At 48.1% G+C, this 20109-nt stretch overlaps 3 protein-coding genes across 4 annotated transcripts; 2 read left to right on the top strand and 1 right to left on the bottom strand.

Moving 5' to 3' along the window:
* The first annotated feature begins 413 nt into the window (after window positions 1-413).
* Window positions 414-4387, top strand: LOC137670631 (5-hydroxytryptamine receptor 3A-like). Its single transcript, XM_068413560.1, has 9 exons — window positions 414-459; window positions 650-810; window positions 1303-1347; window positions 1444-1553; window positions 2218-2390; window positions 3098-3258; window positions 3410-3620; window positions 3874-3978; window positions 4143-4387. The coding sequence occupies exons 1-9, from the start codon at window positions 414-416 to the stop codon at window positions 4385-4387; spliced, it is 1257 nt and encodes a 418-aa protein (XP_068269661.1).
* Window positions 4388-5392: 1005 nt separating this feature from the next.
* Window positions 5393-8467, bottom strand: ATP5PD (ATP synthase peripheral stalk subunit d). 2 transcript variants are annotated; one of them, XM_068413330.1, is made up of 6 exons: window positions 8373-8467; window positions 7911-8033; window positions 7128-7224; window positions 6166-6237; window positions 5761-5823; window positions 5393-5626 (listed from the first exon to the last, which is right to left on the bottom strand). In XM_068413330.1, the coding sequence occupies exons 2-6, from the start codon at window positions 8030-8032 to the stop codon at window positions 5495-5497; spliced, it is 486 nt and encodes a 161-aa protein (XP_068269431.1). In that variant the 5' UTR covers window position 8033; window positions 8373-8467; the 3' UTR covers window positions 5393-5494. The 2 variants fall into 2 exon arrangements, with proteins under 2 accessions (XP_068269431.1, XP_068269432.1); XM_068413331.1 differs by having other exon boundaries at window positions 7911-8065; window positions 8373-8428.
* Window positions 8468-8532: 65 nt separating this feature from the next.
* On the top strand, window positions 8533-18488 carry KCTD2 (potassium channel tetramerization domain containing 2). The gene is made up of 6 exons (XM_068413178.1): window positions 8533-8874; window positions 10373-10481; window positions 11160-11251; window positions 11961-12056; window positions 14322-14447; window positions 15039-18488. The coding sequence occupies exons 1-6, from the start codon at window positions 8584-8586 to the stop codon at window positions 15066-15068; spliced, it is 744 nt and encodes a 247-aa protein (XP_068269279.1). The 5' UTR covers window positions 8533-8583; the 3' UTR covers window positions 15069-18488.
* The last annotated feature ends 1621 nt before the right edge of the window (window positions 18489-20109 follow it).

The raw sequence follows: 20109 nt of genomic DNA, 5'->3' as shown, positions 1-20109 counted from the left end.
ACATCACACAACCACTAATTCGGATTCCATTTCAGTGGGGTTGCAGCAGACTTTCAGCCCTGTAAATGAGGCAAGATTTGCTTCTGAGTGGCTCTGGCTCCTCACCTTTTCTTTGTGGAGATGGGCCCTTTCTTTTCCTCTCCCTCAAATTGTCGGATTTTCTTTTTTAATGACCTTATTTCTCCTTTACCACAACAAAATGCTGCTCCCAAGAGCCAGCTGAGTGCATCAAACCATTAGCAAATTCTTCCTTCCAATGCAAATAGATACATAAAATGTCTAGCTTCTGTTTACAAAATATCTGTCCCTCATTAATAAATATCAAATCAGCTTCTACATAACAAATGACGTGTCCTGGAACCGTTCATAAGACACACAGTACCGTTTGGCTCCTTATTTGGAAGCAGAGGACGATGCAGCGAGCTTTTATAGCTATCCTCACCTTTTCTCTTGGGACAGGTAAGTTTAAGAGGGATAGAAAAGCTTGGAGGAATTCCGTTCTCATCTCTGTGATAGGGATTTGCCTGCATTAACAATGTTTTTCATATCCACAGCTCCATACCCTTTCTCTTTCAGTATCTCTCTCTCTCACAGGTTGAGATCTTGCCTGATCCTTTCCTGATTCAAGTGGAATTTTTTTTTTTTCTAGCAGGGGCTGGTCCAAGGTACGTCTGCACCTACTACGATGTTGTCGAGTACCTGAACATCTCCTCTTACAGCAGGCTGCACGCACACATACTGCCCAAGACAAACTTGAAGGAGCCTGTGGAAGTGAAGATGGATTTTCTGCTGATGGCTATTCTCTCGGTGGTAAGGACCCAAACCTCCTGTCGAGTCTTCACAGCAGAAACCTGAGCAGTTGCTAGATTGGGGTCTGAGTCTTCTGCCAGGCAGGGCTGGGCCAGCGAGGCCACGGGGATGAGAATCAGCCCCTTCCACTTCTTCAGCTTTCTGCTGTTTGAAAGTATTTTTGGAAGAATTGGAGTATTTTCTCCCACTTATTTCCAGGAAAAAGTTCAGAGGCAGGTTCAGACAAACAGCCTGCGGCGTGCCTGAACTGCGCAATGCATTTGCAGGGCACTGGCATCTAAATGGTAACAAGAATCTATTTTTTTTCCCAAACCATCAGACCGTACGCTCCCACCCTTCAGCCATAGGACCAAGGATCCCTGAGCTCTCCTATTGAGCTGAGTTCCTGCAATCTGTGCTGTCCACTGCAAGAGCAACAGGGGAGAGCTTCTGGGCTCTGCAATGGATGTACCCAATAAATTCAGCTAATTATCTTCCTTTTTGTTTCTCCAGGTCGAAAAGCTCCAGACGGTCACTTTTTACTTCGTGTTGAACCTGGTAGGTCCCTCAAGAGCGTTTCTCTCCTGTGATGCCCAGTACAATGGCTGGTGCCGAGCCCAGCACTCATTTCTCTCTTGCAACATCTTCCTCCAGGAGTGGAAGAACACTTTTGTAACCTGGGACCCGCAGGATTTCTGTAACATTTCCAAAATCATTCTGCCCATGGATACTTATTGGTCTCCCCCCATCTTCATTTTAGAGCGGTAGGTTTCTCTTTCATTTTTATCCACTGGCTTAAGAGAAATACAATGGATGCGAAATGCTGGTATTATTGTAGGAAATGGGATAAACTCATATGGTTAAAAGATGTTCCCATGCGCTCTCTGTAACCAAGAACCTCGTAATTTAGATTAATGGTGACCACAGTTTATACAAAGCACTTTGTGGCTCTGTAATACTGTAACATCCCCAGAAATGTCCCATCTGGGCTGTAGTTAAAGCTGAGGCAGCAGCAGAGACCAGCAATGTCGTGGCACTGAACGGCCCTTGGCAGTTCATTGTAGGACACAGGACAGAGTGCTGTGGGTCTGAGGGAGGGACGGGCACCACCGCTAGCTCTTGGGCTGGGGGGAAGGAGGGGGAGGCAGCTCAGCAGCACAGCAATGAGCCCCTGCCCCAGGGGAGAGTGGGAAGCAGAGGGGAGAAGAAGGAGTTTCCTTGGGAAGTGCAGAGCTTCTACAAACCTTAGTCCAGAGGCACCCACCAGCTCTTCTTCAAGCCCGGGTTTCCTCTCCTCACTGCTACATCCCGTTGCTGGGTGCTGGCACAGAGCCCCCCGAAGGGATGCTCACAGCCCAGGCTTCTGCAGGACCGAGGAGCACTGCAGCGTCTGGCAGCTCGGTCACTCTCCACTTTTGTTTCCTCCAGAGTGAACGGAAATGGACTAAACCCGAACTTGGACTACATGGCTGTCACGCACAACGGCAGCTTCAACTCCACCCAGCCCTTCCAGGTTACCTTAACGTGCAGCTTGATGATCCTCAAGTTTCCCTTTGACACCCAGACGTGCAACATGAGCATAGCTTCATTTCTCTACCCAGGTACAGCAGCGAGCTGAGTTCTACCACAGCTGGGCTAAATTTGCAGAAAGAAGAACAGATGAAAGGGACTCTGGCTAACTCGGGTTCCCTGAGCAGCACCACACGCTCACACTGGGTCAGCGGGGTTGAGGTCATGTAACACCAGGGGAAATGAGCTAAAACACTGTCATTCTGTTTTGGCACGTTTCCCAGCAACATCTCTGGAAGCATCTGGATGTTCTGTGGCAAGTCCCCCTCGGGACTGGTCTCTACAAACCAAGAGACTAGGAGGCTTCCTGCACCAAGGCTACTTGTTCACATACAATTCTGCAGGACTGATCTTTAAACATACCTGAAAGCCCTGGAAACGAGAGGAAATTAAGGACAGTCTCAGGGACCCAAACTGCAGGCAGAGTTTCATCCCAAGAGGAAGGGTTGAAAAATAAGCAGAGGTGACACAAAACCCTCCAGCTGCCATCCGCAAAGGACAACTGTCCTAATTCACTGGAGTTTTCTCCTCTGATCCACATTCCCAGAGGTCCAAGTCTCTTCACCAGAGTCCTTTTCAATTTCTCCCTAATGGGCTAAGAAACCCCAGCAGTGTGAGAAACTTTGCCTTTCCCCACCTGCACACAGCCTTGGTTGGGAGGGAAAGGGAGAGGAAATAACCGACCTCTAGTTACCTAAATTCTGTAACTTTTCTCCTCCTCTGCCTCCTGCCCAAACAGTAACAGACCTTGTCATGAATACGAGACAAAAACCAGCTGAGATCATGAAAGACAGCCAGAGTTACTTCCTAACTGATGGAGAATGGAAGTTCACCAACCTGAGCATCATTGAATACACAGTAGAGATGGAAGATGGAGAATTTTCTGTGGTGACCTACGTGGTATGGCAGTACTTTCATATTATATTGCATTGAATTGCCACCAAAACCAAAAAAGTATGAAACAATAATTTTCTACATTAGGGAACAAGCATTCACCCAACACAGTAAGTTCTCTCCTGCTCACCTAAATTTTGTCCGTCTTCTTCAACAGATTTCTATAGAGAGACGACCCACTCTGTATATTTTGAACCTGATCCTCCCAACGTGCGCCCTGTATCTGCTGGATATGGCTGTGCTGTTTGGACCCAGTTCTCTCCAGGAGAAAATTAATTTCCAGATTGCCATCATCCTCGGCAGCTCCATGTTAGCTGTGATTCTCAACAACATCCTCCCAACTTCCTCCAACAAACCACCCATAATAGGTACCCATCTTTATTGAATAAAAACTAACTGATTTTTACACAGGTACCAACCCTGAAGAAGGTCTTTGGGTGTTTATGGACACGTTCATGAACACCGAAGTCACAAACAGCTTTATCAGCTTGCTGGAGTTAGAAATTTCCCCTCTTCCCCACCAGGCAACTCAACACAGACAGGATTACATTCAAGAAAACTATGCCAATTACCAAGGGCTGTCTTTGTTTTCATATTGTTCTGCAGTGGTATTCTTCTTAGGCACCTTCCTGCTCATGATCATGGCTGTGTTAGACACCTTCTTCCTCTTGCACCAGCAGCTCAAATCTCTACACTTCGATGAGGTTCTCAGAAGCTTCCAGCCAGGTAAAGTGACCCATAACCTCTTAAAGTAGGTTCGGTGCATTTTACTGCAGGTTCCTTTGAGGGAGGGTGGGTTTCCTCAGGTCAAGCAGTGCCCCAGGCAGTATCAGTCGTGGCAGTCACCCACCAACCCCCCTATACTGACATGTGCCATTTGCTCTTTGCAGACGTGCAGGCCGAGCTGGCGATGGGAGCCATGAGCAACCAGCCCACGAAACACCTCGCCAAGGAAGGCACCCAGCTGCCGAGCCTTCCCAAGAAGCCCCAGGACAAAGGACAGCCAGCCGAGCTCCACTGGCAACCGCAGGAGCAGGACCCATTTCTGCCAGTTCTGGAGAAGGTGCTTCTCTACAGTCACTTCTTCCTGTCCCTGGCTTTTTTTGCTTTTATTTCTATCAAATGGAGCAGCTAGAGAGCAGTTCTGCACAGTGCTAGTTCAGCTGCTCTCCATTGTATTGCTTCTAACCCCTCCACTGTAATTTTTTCCTGCTTGATTCATAGAGCTGCAGTTGTTTCAGTTGCCTAAATAAAATTAAAAAACCAAACCCACAGGGCATGAGATCTGCATGCTTAGTGCTTTGTACTCTAGTTCAGTGGAACTACACACGTTCTTCAAGTATTCTGTGGGCTAGCAAGGTATTTGAATAAAACAACTGTGAAATCTGGGGATAATTCCTTCATTCTATCAGTCTATAATTCTTACCACAAACATGACCAATAAAAAAGGGAGTTAATGTCCTTATTCTCTTATGGAGATGTTTCCATTTAGGGGAAAGGTGTTTAACAATTCCACCTCAGATAATTAAATAAAACAACACAAGTCTGAAGTGTTTGTACTGCTTCTGTGAGTTTCAGCAAGTTCTGCATCATTCAGAAACCCAGGACAGAGAGGATAATAGGATCACCAGGATTAAAGGGGTGATACTTGGGATGTTTTAAAAAAAAAATTAAAAATAACTTTTTTTAAAATCTATCTCAACACATCTACACTCCTTCAACTCCTTTTGCAATCAGCTGCACCTAAACCACCACAACCAACCTAGAAAACAGCCCTAGACCTCTGCCTGTAGAACTACTGAGTCACATCTCCCACTGCACCGCACATCACTGAATACACTCCAGCATCTCAAAGAGCTTCATACCTTCAACTTCTGAGCAACAACTTGCCTGCAACGGCAGAACAACTACATTCCCTGCACCACGTGGTTACTCAGCTGAACAGATGGTTTCTTTGCACTAGAGAAGATGCAAGAGGACTCAGTCTGATCAACGGTTCTAGCTGGGATCTTGGCCCTCACTACACAAACAAGCTCGCAGGTGGAAAGACAAAATCCAGAAGTGGACTGTCAGCAAGTTAGTGTATGGCTCCACGTTTCTCAAAACCTTGCAACCTCGCTTCTAAGATCTAAGCCACAGACAGGAGGGAAAATACTTTATTTAAAAGATCAGAGTCTGACAGTCGTTAGACAAACTGCTCATAGAGTCTGACAGTCGTTAGACAAACTGCTCACAGCCAAGTTTACAGATCAGCAATTGGTTTGTGGGGCCAGTACGGATATTTCTCCTTGTCCAGTCTGGTTTCAGGGAAGGCTTCATTCAAGTCTTCAAGCGTCATCTGTTCAAAGGGAATCATGCTTCTGAGCTTCTGAAGCTTGAAGTGGGAGCAGAGACAAATAGGTTACACGTCACTTGTCAGCAAGAAAAAGCAAAGCACACTCAGGTATGAACAAGGTGTGTACCAGGCTGGGTTAAAGAGAACATTCACTAAACAAAGTCCAGACTTACTTGTTGCTCATACTGGGCAATACGAGCTTTGGAAGCCTGCACGTATTCAGCAGTGCTCTTTGCCTGCAGGAAAGCAGAGGACGTGGTGAATATGGTTATGATAAAGACAGCGACCTAGAGCAAACCTGCAACCCCTTGCTTAAGTTGGCATTAAAATCCATCATCATTACACTAGGTAAATGGACAGAATTTGGATCAAATCCCAGGCAGACAAACCCTTTCACATGCAGAGATCCTCTCGCTCAGCCAAAAGCCAGAGACATGCATGAAGACAGAGCCATGCTCTAGCTCTGTCTGCCCTGCCCGTGCAGATGCACGTACAAAACATCCCTTTCCTCTCACCCCTTCCCATCCTCACAGAAGTCAGAGACAAGCCCGGCATTAAGAAGCAGTTCAAACACTTACAGCTTCCTGCTCTTGGGCATCAATTTTGGCAGTTTGTGTATCCACTGGCTCAGGAACCTTTAGTGCACTGAACTGTAAATCGAAAAAGAAAATTTTTTATACAGTTTGTTTGATTGAAATAATCCTTCACACCAAGGCCACTTTCCCTGGCAGCAGGGGAGCGTTCCCTCCTTTCTCCCTAGGATATGTACAAGTTAACTGTTGAAGTTAACGAGCTTTCTAAAACTGATCACTGCAGCTTGACTGTGTCCTTCACACGCAGCACTGCTCACCTGTGAACTTAAAGCAATCTATTCTGTACTGCCTACCACCACCAGGACACGTAATACTACACGCACCCATCACAGCACTGTAAAGAGCAAAGCACAGCAGTGTAAGGAAGCAAGAAAGTCTAACACCAAAGACTTAATCGTATCACAGACTTCTTTCCCCCAAGACAAAGTTCCCAGACCCATCTGAGGTCAGTGGGTCCTCCCAGGCTTGGGAGGCCAATTTTCATAGCGCCAGTGACACCACGTGCCCTTCAGCAAAAGCCTCGCTCCTGCTTTTCAGTTCCTGCTTATAAAGAGGATGCCAACCCCTGCGGGCATGCGCCAGCTTCACACGTTTCACAGCATGCAGAGCCACACTCGCCACCTTCTTCTATTCAGTGAGTTAGAGAAATACTTTGAATGTTTGCTTCAGGAGCGGCACCACCCAAATATACTCCTGCATCCAAAATAATTTATCAAGTCTTCTTTCCCCAACTTTCTCACCCTATAGCGCCACAGGTTTCCTCCTGAAAGATGGTACCAAAGTGACCTCCTCGAGGTCAGTAACACTGATCTGCAGCATGGAAAGCTGTAGCACCTGCTAGCCAAAACTAACCTCCTCTGCCAGTTCTGGTGTTTTCCTCTCAACACCAAAGACATTCCCCCATTCAAACCTCCAAAGAGCAATACCCAGCTGACAAAGGGACTGACCTTCTTCTGAAACTCATCCACCATGCCAGCTTTAGCAACAGTAGCCTTGTAGAAAGCCCAGTCGATGGCCGGGGGTTTCTCTGGCAGGGCAGCCAACCTAAAGACACGGAGGATAGCAGTCACAACCAGAGCCAGAAGTAACCTTGCACTATCATTTGCTCTCTGCCACAGTTACGTTCCAGAGTGTCAACAGGGCCTGTGAAGTTTAGTTCAAACATTTTCAAGTCCATCATTAACAAGCAGTGATGAACCATTTCTGCCCTTGAAACAGAATCCTCTATACAGACAAGAAGAGTTCAGCCTGTGGCCCTGCTCCACTTCCAACTACTACATAGCATCTCTGGGTGCAGCCCTGTAAGAAAGGACTGTGCAGTTTTCACAATGCTGAGATAGTACTGTTAATGTCAGCAACATTAACTGCAACAGCCAACAACATTTGTATCGAGCAGCGGATGCTGAAGAATTTGAGAAGACTCGTGAATCTGTGCAGCATTTAGCAGAATAACAAAGCTTGCAAAATGTTTTGAACGTGCCAAAGCAAACTGCTCTCACAGAGCTGCTTTTTTACATTGCAGCTACTGCTTTACTCTGAGAAGAAATAAGTAACGATGATTTGCCAAAAAAAGCTGCCAGCTCTCTTGAAGGTGACCTGTTTTAATGCCTGTCAGGACACTTCTGCGAGACCACAGTTACCAACACCAGCTCAACCCAGTACCGCAAAGGCTGAATGGTTCAGCTGAGGGACTGACCTGCCCCACACACAGCACTGGGACAGACACTCACCGGGCCGACAGCGCGTCGCTGCGGGTCTTCAGGGCGTTGAACATGGCCCTCTGGTTGGTGGGCACCCTCTCGGCGAAGGCCGCCCAGTCAATGGCCTTGACGGCAGCTCTGCGGCCCGCCATGCTGCCAGGAGAGGTGACACCAGGCGGGTTACGCTGCGCGGGGGAGCGGGCAGGGCCCGTCAACCGCGGCGATGCGGAGGACGGCTCCGGCCCGGGAACGCCGGTGCGGGCTGCGGCGGGAGGGGAACACGGGGCACCGCTCCCCAGCCCAGCCCAGCCCCGCCGCCGCCTCACGCCCCCGGCCGCCCCCCCCCAGGCCTTCCCCGGCCCGCTCCCTCCGCCAGCCCCGGGAATCCCGGATCCCCCTCCCCGGTCCTCCGGCCGGTCCCCGCTCACAGAACCCCCGCCCAGGCCCGCCCGGCCCCGCTGCCCCCGGCCCGGCCCCGCTCCCCGCTCTCACCTTCACTGACCGCCACCGCCGTCCCCGATCGCGGAGGGGAGCAGCGCCGGAAGTCCCGCCCCCCGGCCCAATCAGAGCGCAGCCTCACCGGAAGGCGTCACCCACCTCCTTCCCGGTGACCGCCGCTGCTGCCCCGGAAGCGCTTTGCGGGCCGGAAGCGGCGGTGGAGCGGGGCGGTGATGGCAGCGCAGGGACCCTGAGCGGCACCGCCATGGCCGAGCTGGCGGCGGCAGCCGAGGGGCCACCGCGGGGCCGCACGCCCAGTCCGGGCCCTGGGGGGGCGCCGGGGCCGCCCAGCCCCCGCGCGGCCGGAGCGGCGGCGGGCTCCGGTGGGGCGCTGTCCCCTCCCGGCGCGGCCCGGCCGCCCGCCGCCTCCAAGTGGGTGCGCCTGAACGTGGGCGGCACGTACTTCGTGAGCACCCGGCAGACGCTGTGCCGGGAGCCCAAGTCCTTCCTGTGCCGCCTCTGCTGCCAGGAGGGGCCCGAGCTCGGCTCCGACAAGGTGAGGCCGCGGCGGGGGCCGGCCCCCACCCCACCCCGGGCGGTGACCACCCCTCCTTGAGCCGCCTTAGCCCCCACGGCAGCCGGTGTCACCGGGGAGCAGCGCCCTGTCTTGCTGTACGGGCAGGGTGGCAGCCCCGGCTGCCGGTGTCCCCAGGGCCAGCGCTGCCAGTGCTGCTTTACAGCCCCAGCAGCCCCAACGCTGCAGCGTGGACAGGCCGATCTCTGCAGCAGCCCCGCTCACACGGTTCCCGGGGCACGCATCGCTCTGACACACGCCCTCTCCTTGTCCCTCGTGTTCCATTACACAGCCACAGATTCAACTGTATCCCCAAGAACGGGGCTTAGAGTCTGCCCTGGTGCCTGTTACCCCCCGGTGCTGCAGACACCGCTGCCCTCCACCTCCTGCAGTGACGTGACTCCTCTCAAGGAGCAAACCAGCCCCTTCCTGCAGTGGTTAGAGCAGAGAGGGAACTAGAAAGCAACAGGAATTTCAATGATTTCTCACCTTGAGCGTGTTTGGGGTTTTTTTTTAATAATATATTTCACTTTTCTCTCATAAAAGATCACAGTGCACGTTCGTTACGTGGGTGGATAGTTTTGAAGTCATTGCAGTTGATCGTAAAGATTCAGCAGTTATTTTTGTAATTGCAGGTTTTTATAGGCACCGCTGCACCAGGTTTTGTAAATATTTTGTGGGTAGGTGAGAGTGAGAATTAGTCAGGTCTCTTGTCACTCTGTTCAGAGTTTAATCAAATGATAAATCCTGGTTGTGATCAAAATAGCAGTCACCAGCAGCAGGAAATAGAGGAGGTGATGTTTCAGAATGGTTTTTTGCGGTTTTTAATTGCTTTAGAGCAGATTGGCAGGACAAACACTGCTTTAAAGTCATATAAGGGAGTGATATGAAAGATTTCTGGCCAGGCTTTGTCAGCGCTTCAGAGCGGGCTTGGGAGATGCTTTTGGTTGTGACTTGGTGGTTATGTGGTGACAATAGTTATTGCATTGCTAGAGGCCCAGCTGGGGCATTGCAATGTGCATTTTCAGCAATAGAAAGAAGAAAGGGGGGGAAAAAAGAGCTACTTAAACCATCATATGCTGTTAGCTAGAACGGGAGGTCCAGTTTTCCTTTGGAGTCTCCTAGTAAAACTAGTCTGGAAAACAAATTTAGACAGAACACAGCTGCCAGCTTTTGATTTTTGTTGCTGCAGTGAAGAAAAACAGCCCTGCTTTTCTCTCTGGGTATATAAACTCTGTTTGTAGAAGTGCTTAATTTGAAGCATCTGCCAGCATTAGTGAGCTGCAGCATTTGTAGCTGAGTTCAGATATTGGAAAAAAAAAAATGTTGATTTAAGTGTGGTCGTTAGTACAGCTTTCACAGGCACATGAGTCCGGGTTCTCAGAGAAAAACCGTTCAGTTAATTGTTTTCAACAGAAATTATTTTTTTCCTGGTACCACTTAACCCTCTCTGCTTCATTCCTGTACGCATCCTCAACAGGATGAGACAGGGGCGTATCTCATCGATAGAGACCCCACGTATTTTGGTCCAATACTGAACTACCTCCGACACGGGAAGCTCATCATAAACAAGGAGCTCGCAGAAGAAGGTAAGAGAAAAATACAGGGAAAAATCTACAAGCGCTGTTTGATGGCAGGATCAGAGAGCCATCATGAGAAACTTGCCCGAGTACGCAGGGTTCCTGGTGTGGCGTAAGGGCGTGAGCGAGCCACATTTCCCAGTAGTGCTGTTTGTTAGTACCATTAGTTTCTCAGAAGGATGCTCATTAACAGGGATTAAATCATTAGATTCTGTATCTTCCTGAAATGAGAGGCCTGCAGCTTACAACCCACCCCACCACTTCTGCTTAGCTCAGAGGCTTCTGTTAGCAGAGAAAAGATCTGCGAGCACATCTCCTCTCCCCCCGCAGACAGCAGTTCTCTACAAGCAGGCAGCTTTGCCATACAGTTCCATTGGGGCTGTACGAACAACACAGAGATTGTACCATGAGGTTTCTGATAATCCCAGGGAAAGGGGAATAATCTTTTGTAAAGATCCTCTAAGTCACAAAAGGAGATGACAACTAGCTGGTAATTTTCTTCCAGCCTGGGAGCATGAGATGGGGGGCACAGCCCATTCTATGATTCTATTCAGCATTCAGCGATTTTCTCACATCTGGGCTAGATTTGGAGTCAGGAGCAGGTGTTGCATCCTTGTAGCAGAATCATCTTCATTCTGTCCTGTACAAAGTAACAGAATTTGTCTCAACTTTTGGTTCCTTTCTTAGGGGTACTGGAAGAAGCCGAGTTTTACAATATTGCGTCTCTTGTGCGGCTGGTGAAGGAGCGGATACGGGATAATGAGAACAGAACCTCTCAAGTAATGCACAGGAACATTTGCATTATGAAATCAGTCGTTTTCTGTAGCGCAGTAGAAGGACATGGGTGGCTGTAGACACTTCTCGGAGCAGTTCTTTGGTTTAGCAGTCGTCTTTAACAGGGGGAAATAAGTGCTGTTAGGTAGATCCAAGGCACAGCAAGGAAAGAGTATCCATTATGGTTTGATAAGGACAGACCACTGAGTCATCTTGTTAGCACTGCAGGGAAAGACAATGAACAGTTAAACAAGAGGGGCCAGGAGCAAAGATGGGTAGTTATAAACCAAAACATACTGCTTTGGTATGTAAAGAATAGTTCAAGCTCTTCCTTTTCTAAACCATTTTCTTCCCTTTATACCTGTCTCTCTGTGACAACTTGTCCCATTGCTACTCAGCTGATATTAACACATCCAATAGATTAAATTTCAGAAGAGAAGTGTTTTCAAAAAGCAGTAGATGGCTTTGAAAGCCAAAGAAGTTTTGCTTTCACTGGCCCTTAGACACCTAGAAGGCTTTTAAGAGAAGTGTGCCAACCATACGTACCTGTTTTAGAATCAGTTGGATGTCAGAAGGATGAAACCTCAGAAAGCCTGTGGGGCTCAGACTTTCAAATAACAAGATGACAGAGCAGGAGAGGCTTATTAATTTTCTAGCTTGATATTAGTGTAACAATTATTAAACTCACACTTATTTTTATTCTCCATGCTTTAGGGACCTGTGAAGCATGTGTACAGAGTCCTGCAGTGCCAAGAGGAAGAGCTCACACAGATGGTGTCCACTATGTCCGACGGGTGGAAATTCGAACAGGTACCGTTACCAAAGAATGGCAGAATCCCTTTGAAAGCTGCACAGGGAATGAAGAGAGTTTGCTATTGAATTGCACTTCACACTGCTCTGCTCTTCTGAATAAGCAGTCTGAACCGAGCAGCAGTCCGCTTATGTAAAATAACTGACAGGGAGAGGCAGAATTCACTCAAACTGGCAAGAGAGATTTCATTTTCTCTCAGGACTTCTTGTATTCTCATCAAATCCCAGAGCAATTCTTCCCTCTGTGTTTCATCACATATACCAGGCCCCAGTTTTATCCAGGAAAATTAAAGCCATGAAAAAAACCACAGCACAGCTTTTCTGGAAGCTCAAAGCCATGGCTCCTGCATTTGCTAAAGAGGTGCTGAGTGACATGAGAAACACACTTCCTGCAGATGCCTTTGTAATGCAGCTGGTTTCGGGGCCAGATGTCACTGCAGTTGCATACGGCATTAGTTCCAGATTTGGTTTCTAGAATCAAATACAGTCCTCTTACTTAGGAGGACAGAGAACTGGAAAGCAGCTGGCCTGCACGTTAATGCTATATTAAGAAAGTGCAGAACAGGCTCTGTGCATTACAGCTCTTCTGTCTTCCCAGTTAGCCCAGCTTCAGTACAAGTGGATGCTGTGGGAAATGTTCTGACGCAAAGTGAGGCATAGGATTAAGCAACAGCACTTTTCATCACTCGTTCATATAGGTTTGTTCTGTAATGCCTGAAAACTCCTATTGCATAGTGGAGAGGCAGGCAGAAACTCTTGCCCCTGTGAGCTGGTAGTGAAATCTTGTGACCAAGAGCCACCAGCTGCTTTATGGAAATGCAGTTCTCCAACAGCCAGGTTTTGCTGTCCAGAAATTTCCTTAACAGAATTTGCCTTTCACACATGGACATATACACCTCCCAAAACCAACAGGCAGTGCCCTACACAGGAATCTGCACCCTTACGTCTTTCCTGGCCTTGCTTTTCAAATCTATAATGATAGGGTCAAGATACAAGTAAATGTTAGTGTGTTCCAGTCACTTCACACCATCAAAAAGGCTGCAGGAAAGGCAGAAGTGGTAAAAGCTGTTGCAGCCTTGTCTGTCAGGCTTGGGTTCTCAGAGGAGCCTGTGGCCTTTCAGGTTCTCTGCCTTGTACCATTCAGTCCTGCTTAAATTAAGGATAGAACAGAAATTTGCTATTTTAAACAGAAATCCATTCTCCTATCCACCTACAGTTCAATAGTCTGGAAAATTGATATCTTTATCAAAAGATACTTTGTGTTTGTTGAGTAAATAGTGGTGTGTGGTATTGAAATATCCAAGAGCTTAAACAGTCAAGACAGGGAGCAGGGAAGCAAAAGAAAAAAAAAAAAATCATATTTTTTATCCTGTGTCTATCTTTTGCCCTCAGCACAAACATCAAAACCTATTGCAGCTGCGCTGTAACCATATAGTCATCTGTCTAGGAAAGCTGCTGACTGCATCTGTCTCAAATATAAATATGGAGCTCTCTCTTCTAAAATCCATTAGGGCGTGGAAGTTCGGGTGCACGCTGCATATTAAAGTTTCCTAGATATACACAGTTGATAAGATTCACGTTGCTTTCTTCAGATTATTTAGATTTCTTATCTGGAAAGCAGAACTGAGTTGTAAATGACAAATAAGCTCTGCACTCCAGGATGTCCTTTTAATGTAATAATGACAAATGAGACAGATGGGATTTCTTGGCTCGAGTCCAGACCCCTCATCACAACAGTAATAGAATATAATCCCATTTACACAGATATCAAACTCCATCTTGACAGCGTCTACATAAAGCGTGGTGCCAGTTTGCCGCATGCCCCCTGGTTAATCTAACATCTGTCTGTGATAAAGAGCTGCCTTCCCAGTTTTTACACATCAAAGTCAAATGTCAAGTTGAGAGCTGAGGTCAGCGTAGTCTGGACCAGGAAGCCTGCAGTGCCTGCCCCACGTCTGAATTAGCTGGATATTACATATGGCAAAATCTGATGTTTTCCCTTTTTCTGCCCTCAGTAACTGGAATACGTTCTGTTGTGTTCAACGTAACAGCTTCAGGCTGGAATTTCTTCCTGGGGCTCCAGGTGCCACTAGAGGGCCCTGGAGCTCAGCTGTGTCCCTGCCTTGCACACACCCAGCAAAGCCTGTGGCACAGGAGGTGACACTCCAGGTATCCCTGGACAGTCGTACCTCACAAAGCAATTGTAGGAACAAAGCAAAAGTCAAGACTTATTGATAGTTACCTTGGCTGTCTCCTGTTGCACAGCTGATCAGCATTGGATCTTCCTATAACTACGGGAACGAAGACCAGGCGGAATTCCTCTGCGTTGTGTCCAGGGAGCTCAACAATTCTACCAATGGCATTGTCAAGGAGCCCAGCGAGAAGGCAAAGGTAAGGCATCTGCTCAGATGTATTGACTTGAATTCCCCTATGCAAAGAAAAAGCCCTTCTTACACTAGCAGATCCATAATTCACAGTAGCAGTTCTGTGTACCAGCTTCTCTACTGCCTCCTGTATGCATGATCTCTCCCTCTTGGAAGATTTCATGGTTTACTGTAGGACAAGAGCTAAGGCTCTTTCTATGTTTCAAATTAAGACAAAAAAAAAAATGGAGAAAAGAGGTAGACTCGAAAAAGGAAGACAGCATAGCAAGGACCTTTGAGATTGGTCACATTTTGTGGTTGAAGGATGTTGCAGAGAGAGACAAGGGTTTGTTTTCCTCATTCAGTCTACTCTTTTTCCCCAGGATAGTGACAAAAGGCAACATTGTTAACTCCTGGCAGGCAGCCATGCAGGATCTCTAGGGCAGGGGTCAGTCAGCTTTAACCAGCCTGTCATTTGTTATGGTAGCACAGAAGCCAGTGAGCTATTTTCACGTTAGTCCATCTTTCCTTTTTCTGCAAAAAAAGCCAAGGACTCTGAACATGAACTTTTGCATCTAAACTTGTCCAAGGGATTTATAGAAGCTCTCTTCTTTTTCAGATTCTTCAAGAGCGAGGATCCCGGATGTAATTAAGCGTCCACTCCGTTAAAACTCCCAGATGTCACGAGGGCAGCCTACCTGGGCAGAGCATCTCTCCGCAGTGCAGCCTTGCCCTTGTACAGTAACCAAGCTAATGCAAAGCAAAGCCGAGCCTGTCCTGCCAATGGTGAATAATTCTGGTCATGACCAAAGGCTTCCCTCTTACCCTGGAAACCAAGGGAGGAAAAGACTCTTCCAGTTGGATAGTCCTTTCCACAAGTATTTGTTTTATTTTCTTGGCCAGCGCTGTATTGAATTTTTCCAGCAATGGCTGGGCCGGATTCCCAGTCGGAGCCTTTGCAAAGGTTGCTCAGGTCCACAGGTCCTTGTAATCAGTCCCACCTTCCACAGGCTTCTGTAGGTGGGAATAGCTGTATTTGAGCTGTGCTGTTTCTTGCACCCAGGTCTGCCACCAGAAAAGCACAGGGACCTTGCAATGCTCCCCCTCCTGATCAGCCAGCCCCCTTGAATCAGAAGAACAGGGCTTTAAAAGGAGGAACAAAACAACCACTCAAAAAAACCCACACAAACTTTTTCCATTCTTGTTTTGTATATGTTACTTGTTCAACTCCTAAGAGCTGAGTTTAGATACTAAGGGGAGGGGAGTTGTGTGTACATCTAACACAGGTCTCGCTGTTAACAGTATCACATACGGGCTCCTGGCATTTTCCAGATCCCATTACTTTGCATGCATAAACAGAGACCTGTGTTCACCCAGAATAGCGATAGAGTGACAGTTCTGTCCTTTACACTTCTCTGCTGAGGATGAGTGGTGACATCTTCCCCTCCAGTACCCTGCCATGGCCATATCTTAGCCTCGTGCAAAGTCACAAGGTTAGGGACTTGCTGCCAAGTTCAGCTTTGCCTTGTTTGTCTCCAGCAGCGTGGGCTCTGCCTCCTTCCTTCTCACCAAGGGAGGACTTCAGGCAGAATTCCTTTTGTACTGTAGCAAGCAGGTAGGTTTGTTTTAACCCATGAGATCCTTTGCGGAGGAGATCCCCTATTTACATGCCGTGATTTATCTGCAGCCCCCTCATGTCCCCACCTTTAAGAGATCACCTCATATTACAGAGGGGCATCACAGAGCTGGGGGCGGGGGGGGGTGAAAAGTTGCCAAACTGTTGTAATGTTTCTTGTCCAAAGTGATGTGTCGACTTCTGTGACTTTTTTTTTTTTGGAATGCCTTGGATGGATGTGCAAAATGTTCGTTTGTGCCTCTCTTGAACTCCAATCTTAGCCAAACTGCAGTCGCTGGTTCCCCTCTGTTAATCTGTGCCATCCCTCGCCAAGGGCGTGTCCCTCCTAGTCTGGTAAATGAAATTTCTTAGGAATTTGCTGCATGTTTTTCCCCTTTCATCCTGCCTTTGTTCTTTGAGCCAAGTCCCAAACTGACATTAAACGCAAAGCTTCAGAGATGCTGGAATTCAGAGACATTGACAAGCTCAGAGGAGATGTTTCTCAATAAGGTATCAGGAAATTCCTCACCTGGACTGAGGAGTTGGGCTCCTTTCTGGAGGAATTCAGCTGCCTGTGGTCTCAAAGTTTTGAGACAGAATTCGGCAAGTTTCCCATCTTATCACTTGTTGCTGACAGGGCCTTGCAGTAGCAGATTACCAATGGTCCAACAACCAGTTCAGCAAACAAGACGTGCAGCAAAGACACTGAGTGGCACCGCTGCACTCTGCCTCTTTTCAGTCCCTCTGTACGTAACCTTGCCTGTCTTCTCCCATCCTGCTTTGCCAACGTACCTCCTCCGGTGGAGACTTTGCCTCCTTCTCCAGAAAGGCTGGTTCATTAGCTGTGCTGGTTTAATCCTGGTAACAACAGACCGTGCCAAATGTCTTTGAATTCACGTCGTGTCAGTTACAGGCTGTTGAAACGCCGCTGGCTTGCCATCACGCTGAAGAACCTGGCTCTTCTTCCCTGGTTATAACGTGGTGTGATGGTATTGGTGTGATTAGACCGTACGCCTTGGCTGGGCCTAAATAACACTGTGATGTGTATAGATCTCTCTCCTCTGTCAGTATCTTGTAGCCTCAGTCATTGTCCATATGTGCTCAGAGCTAAGAAATCAAGAAGTGCATGTTAGCAGCCTAAAAAAAGCCCTTTAACGCTCTCTTCTGTCTCCTTTCCCTTCCTCAGAGGAGGGAGTTTCTGAGAACCGGTCAAGAAATATCAAACTAAAGGCAACAGGAACTGGTTGAGCTGCTTAGGTCACATTGATGCCAGCTGAGCACCTCACTGTTCAAACCGTGGAGCTCACAGCAACACTAGTTGCAAAGGGAAACTTTCTGGCCGGTACAGCTCAAGTAGATAAAAACAATACCTCGTTGCTTTTTTGTATTGCCAAAAATGCCGTATGTGGTGAAGCCCACCGGAGGATTGCCTGATGCAAGAGTGATGCTATCGCCCCCCCCTCTGAGCCACAGAGCGCCTAAAAATGACCGTTACCCATTCGGTGGAACAGCTATTTAACTCACGTGCACAAGCCAGACTATCAAAGTTGCATCTTGCTTTTCCCCTCCACACTGTTCTCTGCAGCGAGGACGTGCCAGGGGTTTGAAGACTCTTTGGGTTCAATTGCAGGGGCTTTAAGTTCAATAGAACAAGTTTATGGTAGGAAAACAATCGCTGGTACTGAACACTGGAGTTCTTGGGTGATATTTAGGACCAGGCATGCAGTCCATCCAGAGCAGGTACATTCCCAGGGGAGGATTTCTCCTCTCCTGACTGTGCTCCATCACATGTACCCCGAGACCAAGGCTGGTCTCAGCATTACGCACCAGTTGCATCCCATCTGTGCTCAAGACAGGGCTTTTCGTTCCATTGCCTTTCACTCAGTCACAACTATATCAAAACTAGCGCTGAATTAGGATGAAATTTGTCCCATTCACTCTAAAAAAGGTAGCATGGTGTGGTGAGTAGAGTAGGTGAGCAGAGGGAGATCTACGGGATATCCAAGAGTGCTTGTGCCTCCTGGGAAGGTTTACTTTGAAGCACTAATCCTGGGAATGGAGAGTAGGACACTGGTTTTTTTAAAACTTTCCCAGTGGCCTAAATTGTTCTGTTACGGCAAGACTGGAAATAACCTCTTAAAGTGTCTTTGTTTCTGCACATTTTTAAAAAAAATCGATTTTTCTCAGGGGTGACTGAGTGGGCTGAGGCAAAGGGGGCACGGTTCGCTGCGGGGCGATGGGACGGAGCAGCTCCCCAGTCCTGCAGCTGCGCCGTGGGCTGCTCCCCTCAGGTTTGCCTGCAAACCCGGAGGTTTTGTAGTTTGTCACATGTCAGTGCCCTTTGCTACTGTTTCTCTTTGTTTATTAAATGTGTTTGAATAACAATTGACATGCTGTGATTAATTTTGTTTTTTCAATAAAGATTCTGAAATGGGTTTGAAAAGTTTGGACAAAGCCTGCAGCCTGCTGCTTCCTCTGCATCCATTTGCCACCTCACCACACAAATACTGCGGTATGGGGAAAGAAATGTGAAAACTGGATACCTGCTTCTGGCTCCAATTCCTTTATAACAATGATTTGCCAAGAGGAGAATAGAATTAGATTTTTGGCGTCCTTGGGTATTTCCAGAGAAAAAGGCAAACTGAAGCATGTTTCTGATTTTCTGTTGTATGAAAGAATCTAAACTTCTATGTTTACTGTTCCTACTGACAACCACAAGCAAGTAAGAACATTAATACAGGCATTAAACATGAGTAACTAAGAGGAAGAGGATTGTTTGGCAACTTTTGTTTCTAATCCCCTACTCAACTCTGGACCGTTTCAGACAGCTTTGCCCCTTCCTCTGTCGCAACAGACCCGCGCTGAACACCTGCAGGAGCTTGCCAACAGCTCTCCGCTTCCCACGCAAGACCGAAGATACAAGGTTCTTGACATTACCGAGACAAATGGAACGAACATGAGAAAAACAAGTGGAGTTCCTTAAAGCCAGCTTCCTGTTTAGCCTGGAGAAGAGGAGGCTCCGAGGTGACCTTATTGCAGCCTACAACTACCTGAAGGGAGGTTGTAACGGAGTGGGAACTGGCCTCTTCTCCCAGGCAACTAGCGATAGGACAAGAGGACACAGCCTCAAGCTTCGCCAGGGGAGGTTCAGGTTGGGCATTAGGAAGCATTTCTTCTCAGAAAGGGTCATTAGACACTGGAAGGGGCTGTCCGGGGAGGTGGTGGAGTCACCATCTCTGGAGAGGTTTAAGAAAAGACTGGACATGGCACTTAGTGCCATGGTCTAGTTGACATGGTGGTGTCAGGGCAACGGTTGGACTCGATGATCCCAGAGGGCTCTTCCAACCTGACTGATTCTGTGATTCTGTGATTCCCTGCATGCTCTGAGCCTGCAACTGACTGCTGGGCGAGAGGCTGCCCTGGGCATGTGGCCATTAGCCCCGACACGCTGCAGGGTATTTTAAATAGTTGCTCTATTACCTCCACCCCAAAAGCCACCAGCTTTCCCCACGTTTGGTCTTCAGTGAGACGGGTGGATTAGCTGAGATTTAGTTTCTTTCCTGTTTACAGAGCATTGCAACTCAAAAATGCCTGAAACACAGAGGTACCAACAGATGGACAAGCAGCGGGGAGGCAAAGAGGCAAACCAGACCCTGGCTCTTGGCTGGGTTTGTCAGAGCATTCCAGGCTGCCCCAAGAAGATGTGGGATGCCCAGTGCAGGCACCTCCTCAGGGACAAGCAGGTCCTGTGGGTGAGGGGCTCCGTCCCTGGGGCTCTGCCACCGCCCAGGCAGGAGGTGGATGGCAGCACAAAAACACCCAAGGAAGTTAGTACCTGCCCGTGGCAGGGTTTGGTCCCTCTTACCCCCAGAGGCAACCAGGGGAAATAAATTCCCCAGGTGGCTTTGCCAGGTGCTTGGGAGGAAGGTGAGTAACAAAACATCGCTGAGATTTTCTGATAGCCACAGAGTAAAGTCAATAAGCAGCGTACGCATCCAAGCTGCGGCAGATGGACTTTGAAACCCTTTTATCAGCCTTTCCTGCATTAAAGGGCATAAAAGGAGCAATCTCACAT

This window comes from Nyctibius grandis, chromosome 15 (genome assembly GCF_013368605.1).
Source record: "Nyctibius grandis isolate bNycGra1 chromosome 15, bNycGra1.pri, whole genome shotgun sequence".
Classification (NCBI taxonomy): domain Eukaryota; kingdom Metazoa; phylum Chordata; class Aves; order Nyctibiiformes; family Nyctibiidae; genus Nyctibius; species Nyctibius grandis.
This window is presented reverse-complemented; position numbering and strand designations above follow the sequence as displayed.

Bases quoted from the DNA above. Each gene is read 5' to 3' on its own strand.
- LOC137670631 (XM_068413560.1), top strand. From the start codon at position 414: ATGCAGCGAGCTTTTATAGCTATCCTCACCTTTTCTCTTGGGACAG. The intron at 2,391-3,097 runs GTACAGCAGCGA...CTGCCCAAACAG, and splicing joins AGCTTCATTTCTCTACCCAG to TAACAGACCTTGTCATGAAT. The intron at 3,259-3,409 runs GTATGGCAGTAC...CTTCTTCAACAG, and splicing joins TTTCTGTGGTGACCTACGTG to ATTTCTATAGAGAGACGACC.
- ATP5PD (XM_068413330.1), bottom strand. From the start codon at position 8,032: ATGGCGGGCCGCAGAGCTGCCGTCAAGGCCATTGACTGGGCGGCCTTC. The intron at 7,225-7,910 runs GTGAGTGTCTGT...CCGTGTCTTTAG, and splicing joins AGCGACGCGCTGTCGGCCCG to GTTGGCTGCCCTGCCAGAGA. The intron at 5,627-5,760 runs GTAAGTCTGGAC...TCCCACTTCAAG, and splicing joins TTGCCCAGTATGAGCAACAA to CTTCAGAAGCTCAGAAGCAT.
- KCTD2 (XM_068413178.1), top strand. From the start codon at position 8,584: ATGGCCGAGCTGGCGGCGGCAGCCGAGGGGCCACCGCGGGGCCGCACG. The intron at 12,057-14,321 runs GTACCGTTACCA...CCTGTTGCACAG, and splicing joins ACGGGTGGAAATTCGAACAG to CTGATCAGCATTGGATCTTC. The intron at 14,448-15,038 runs GTAAGGCATCTG...CTTCTTTTTCAG, and splicing joins AGCCCAGCGAGAAGGCAAAG to ATTCTTCAAGAGCGAGGATC.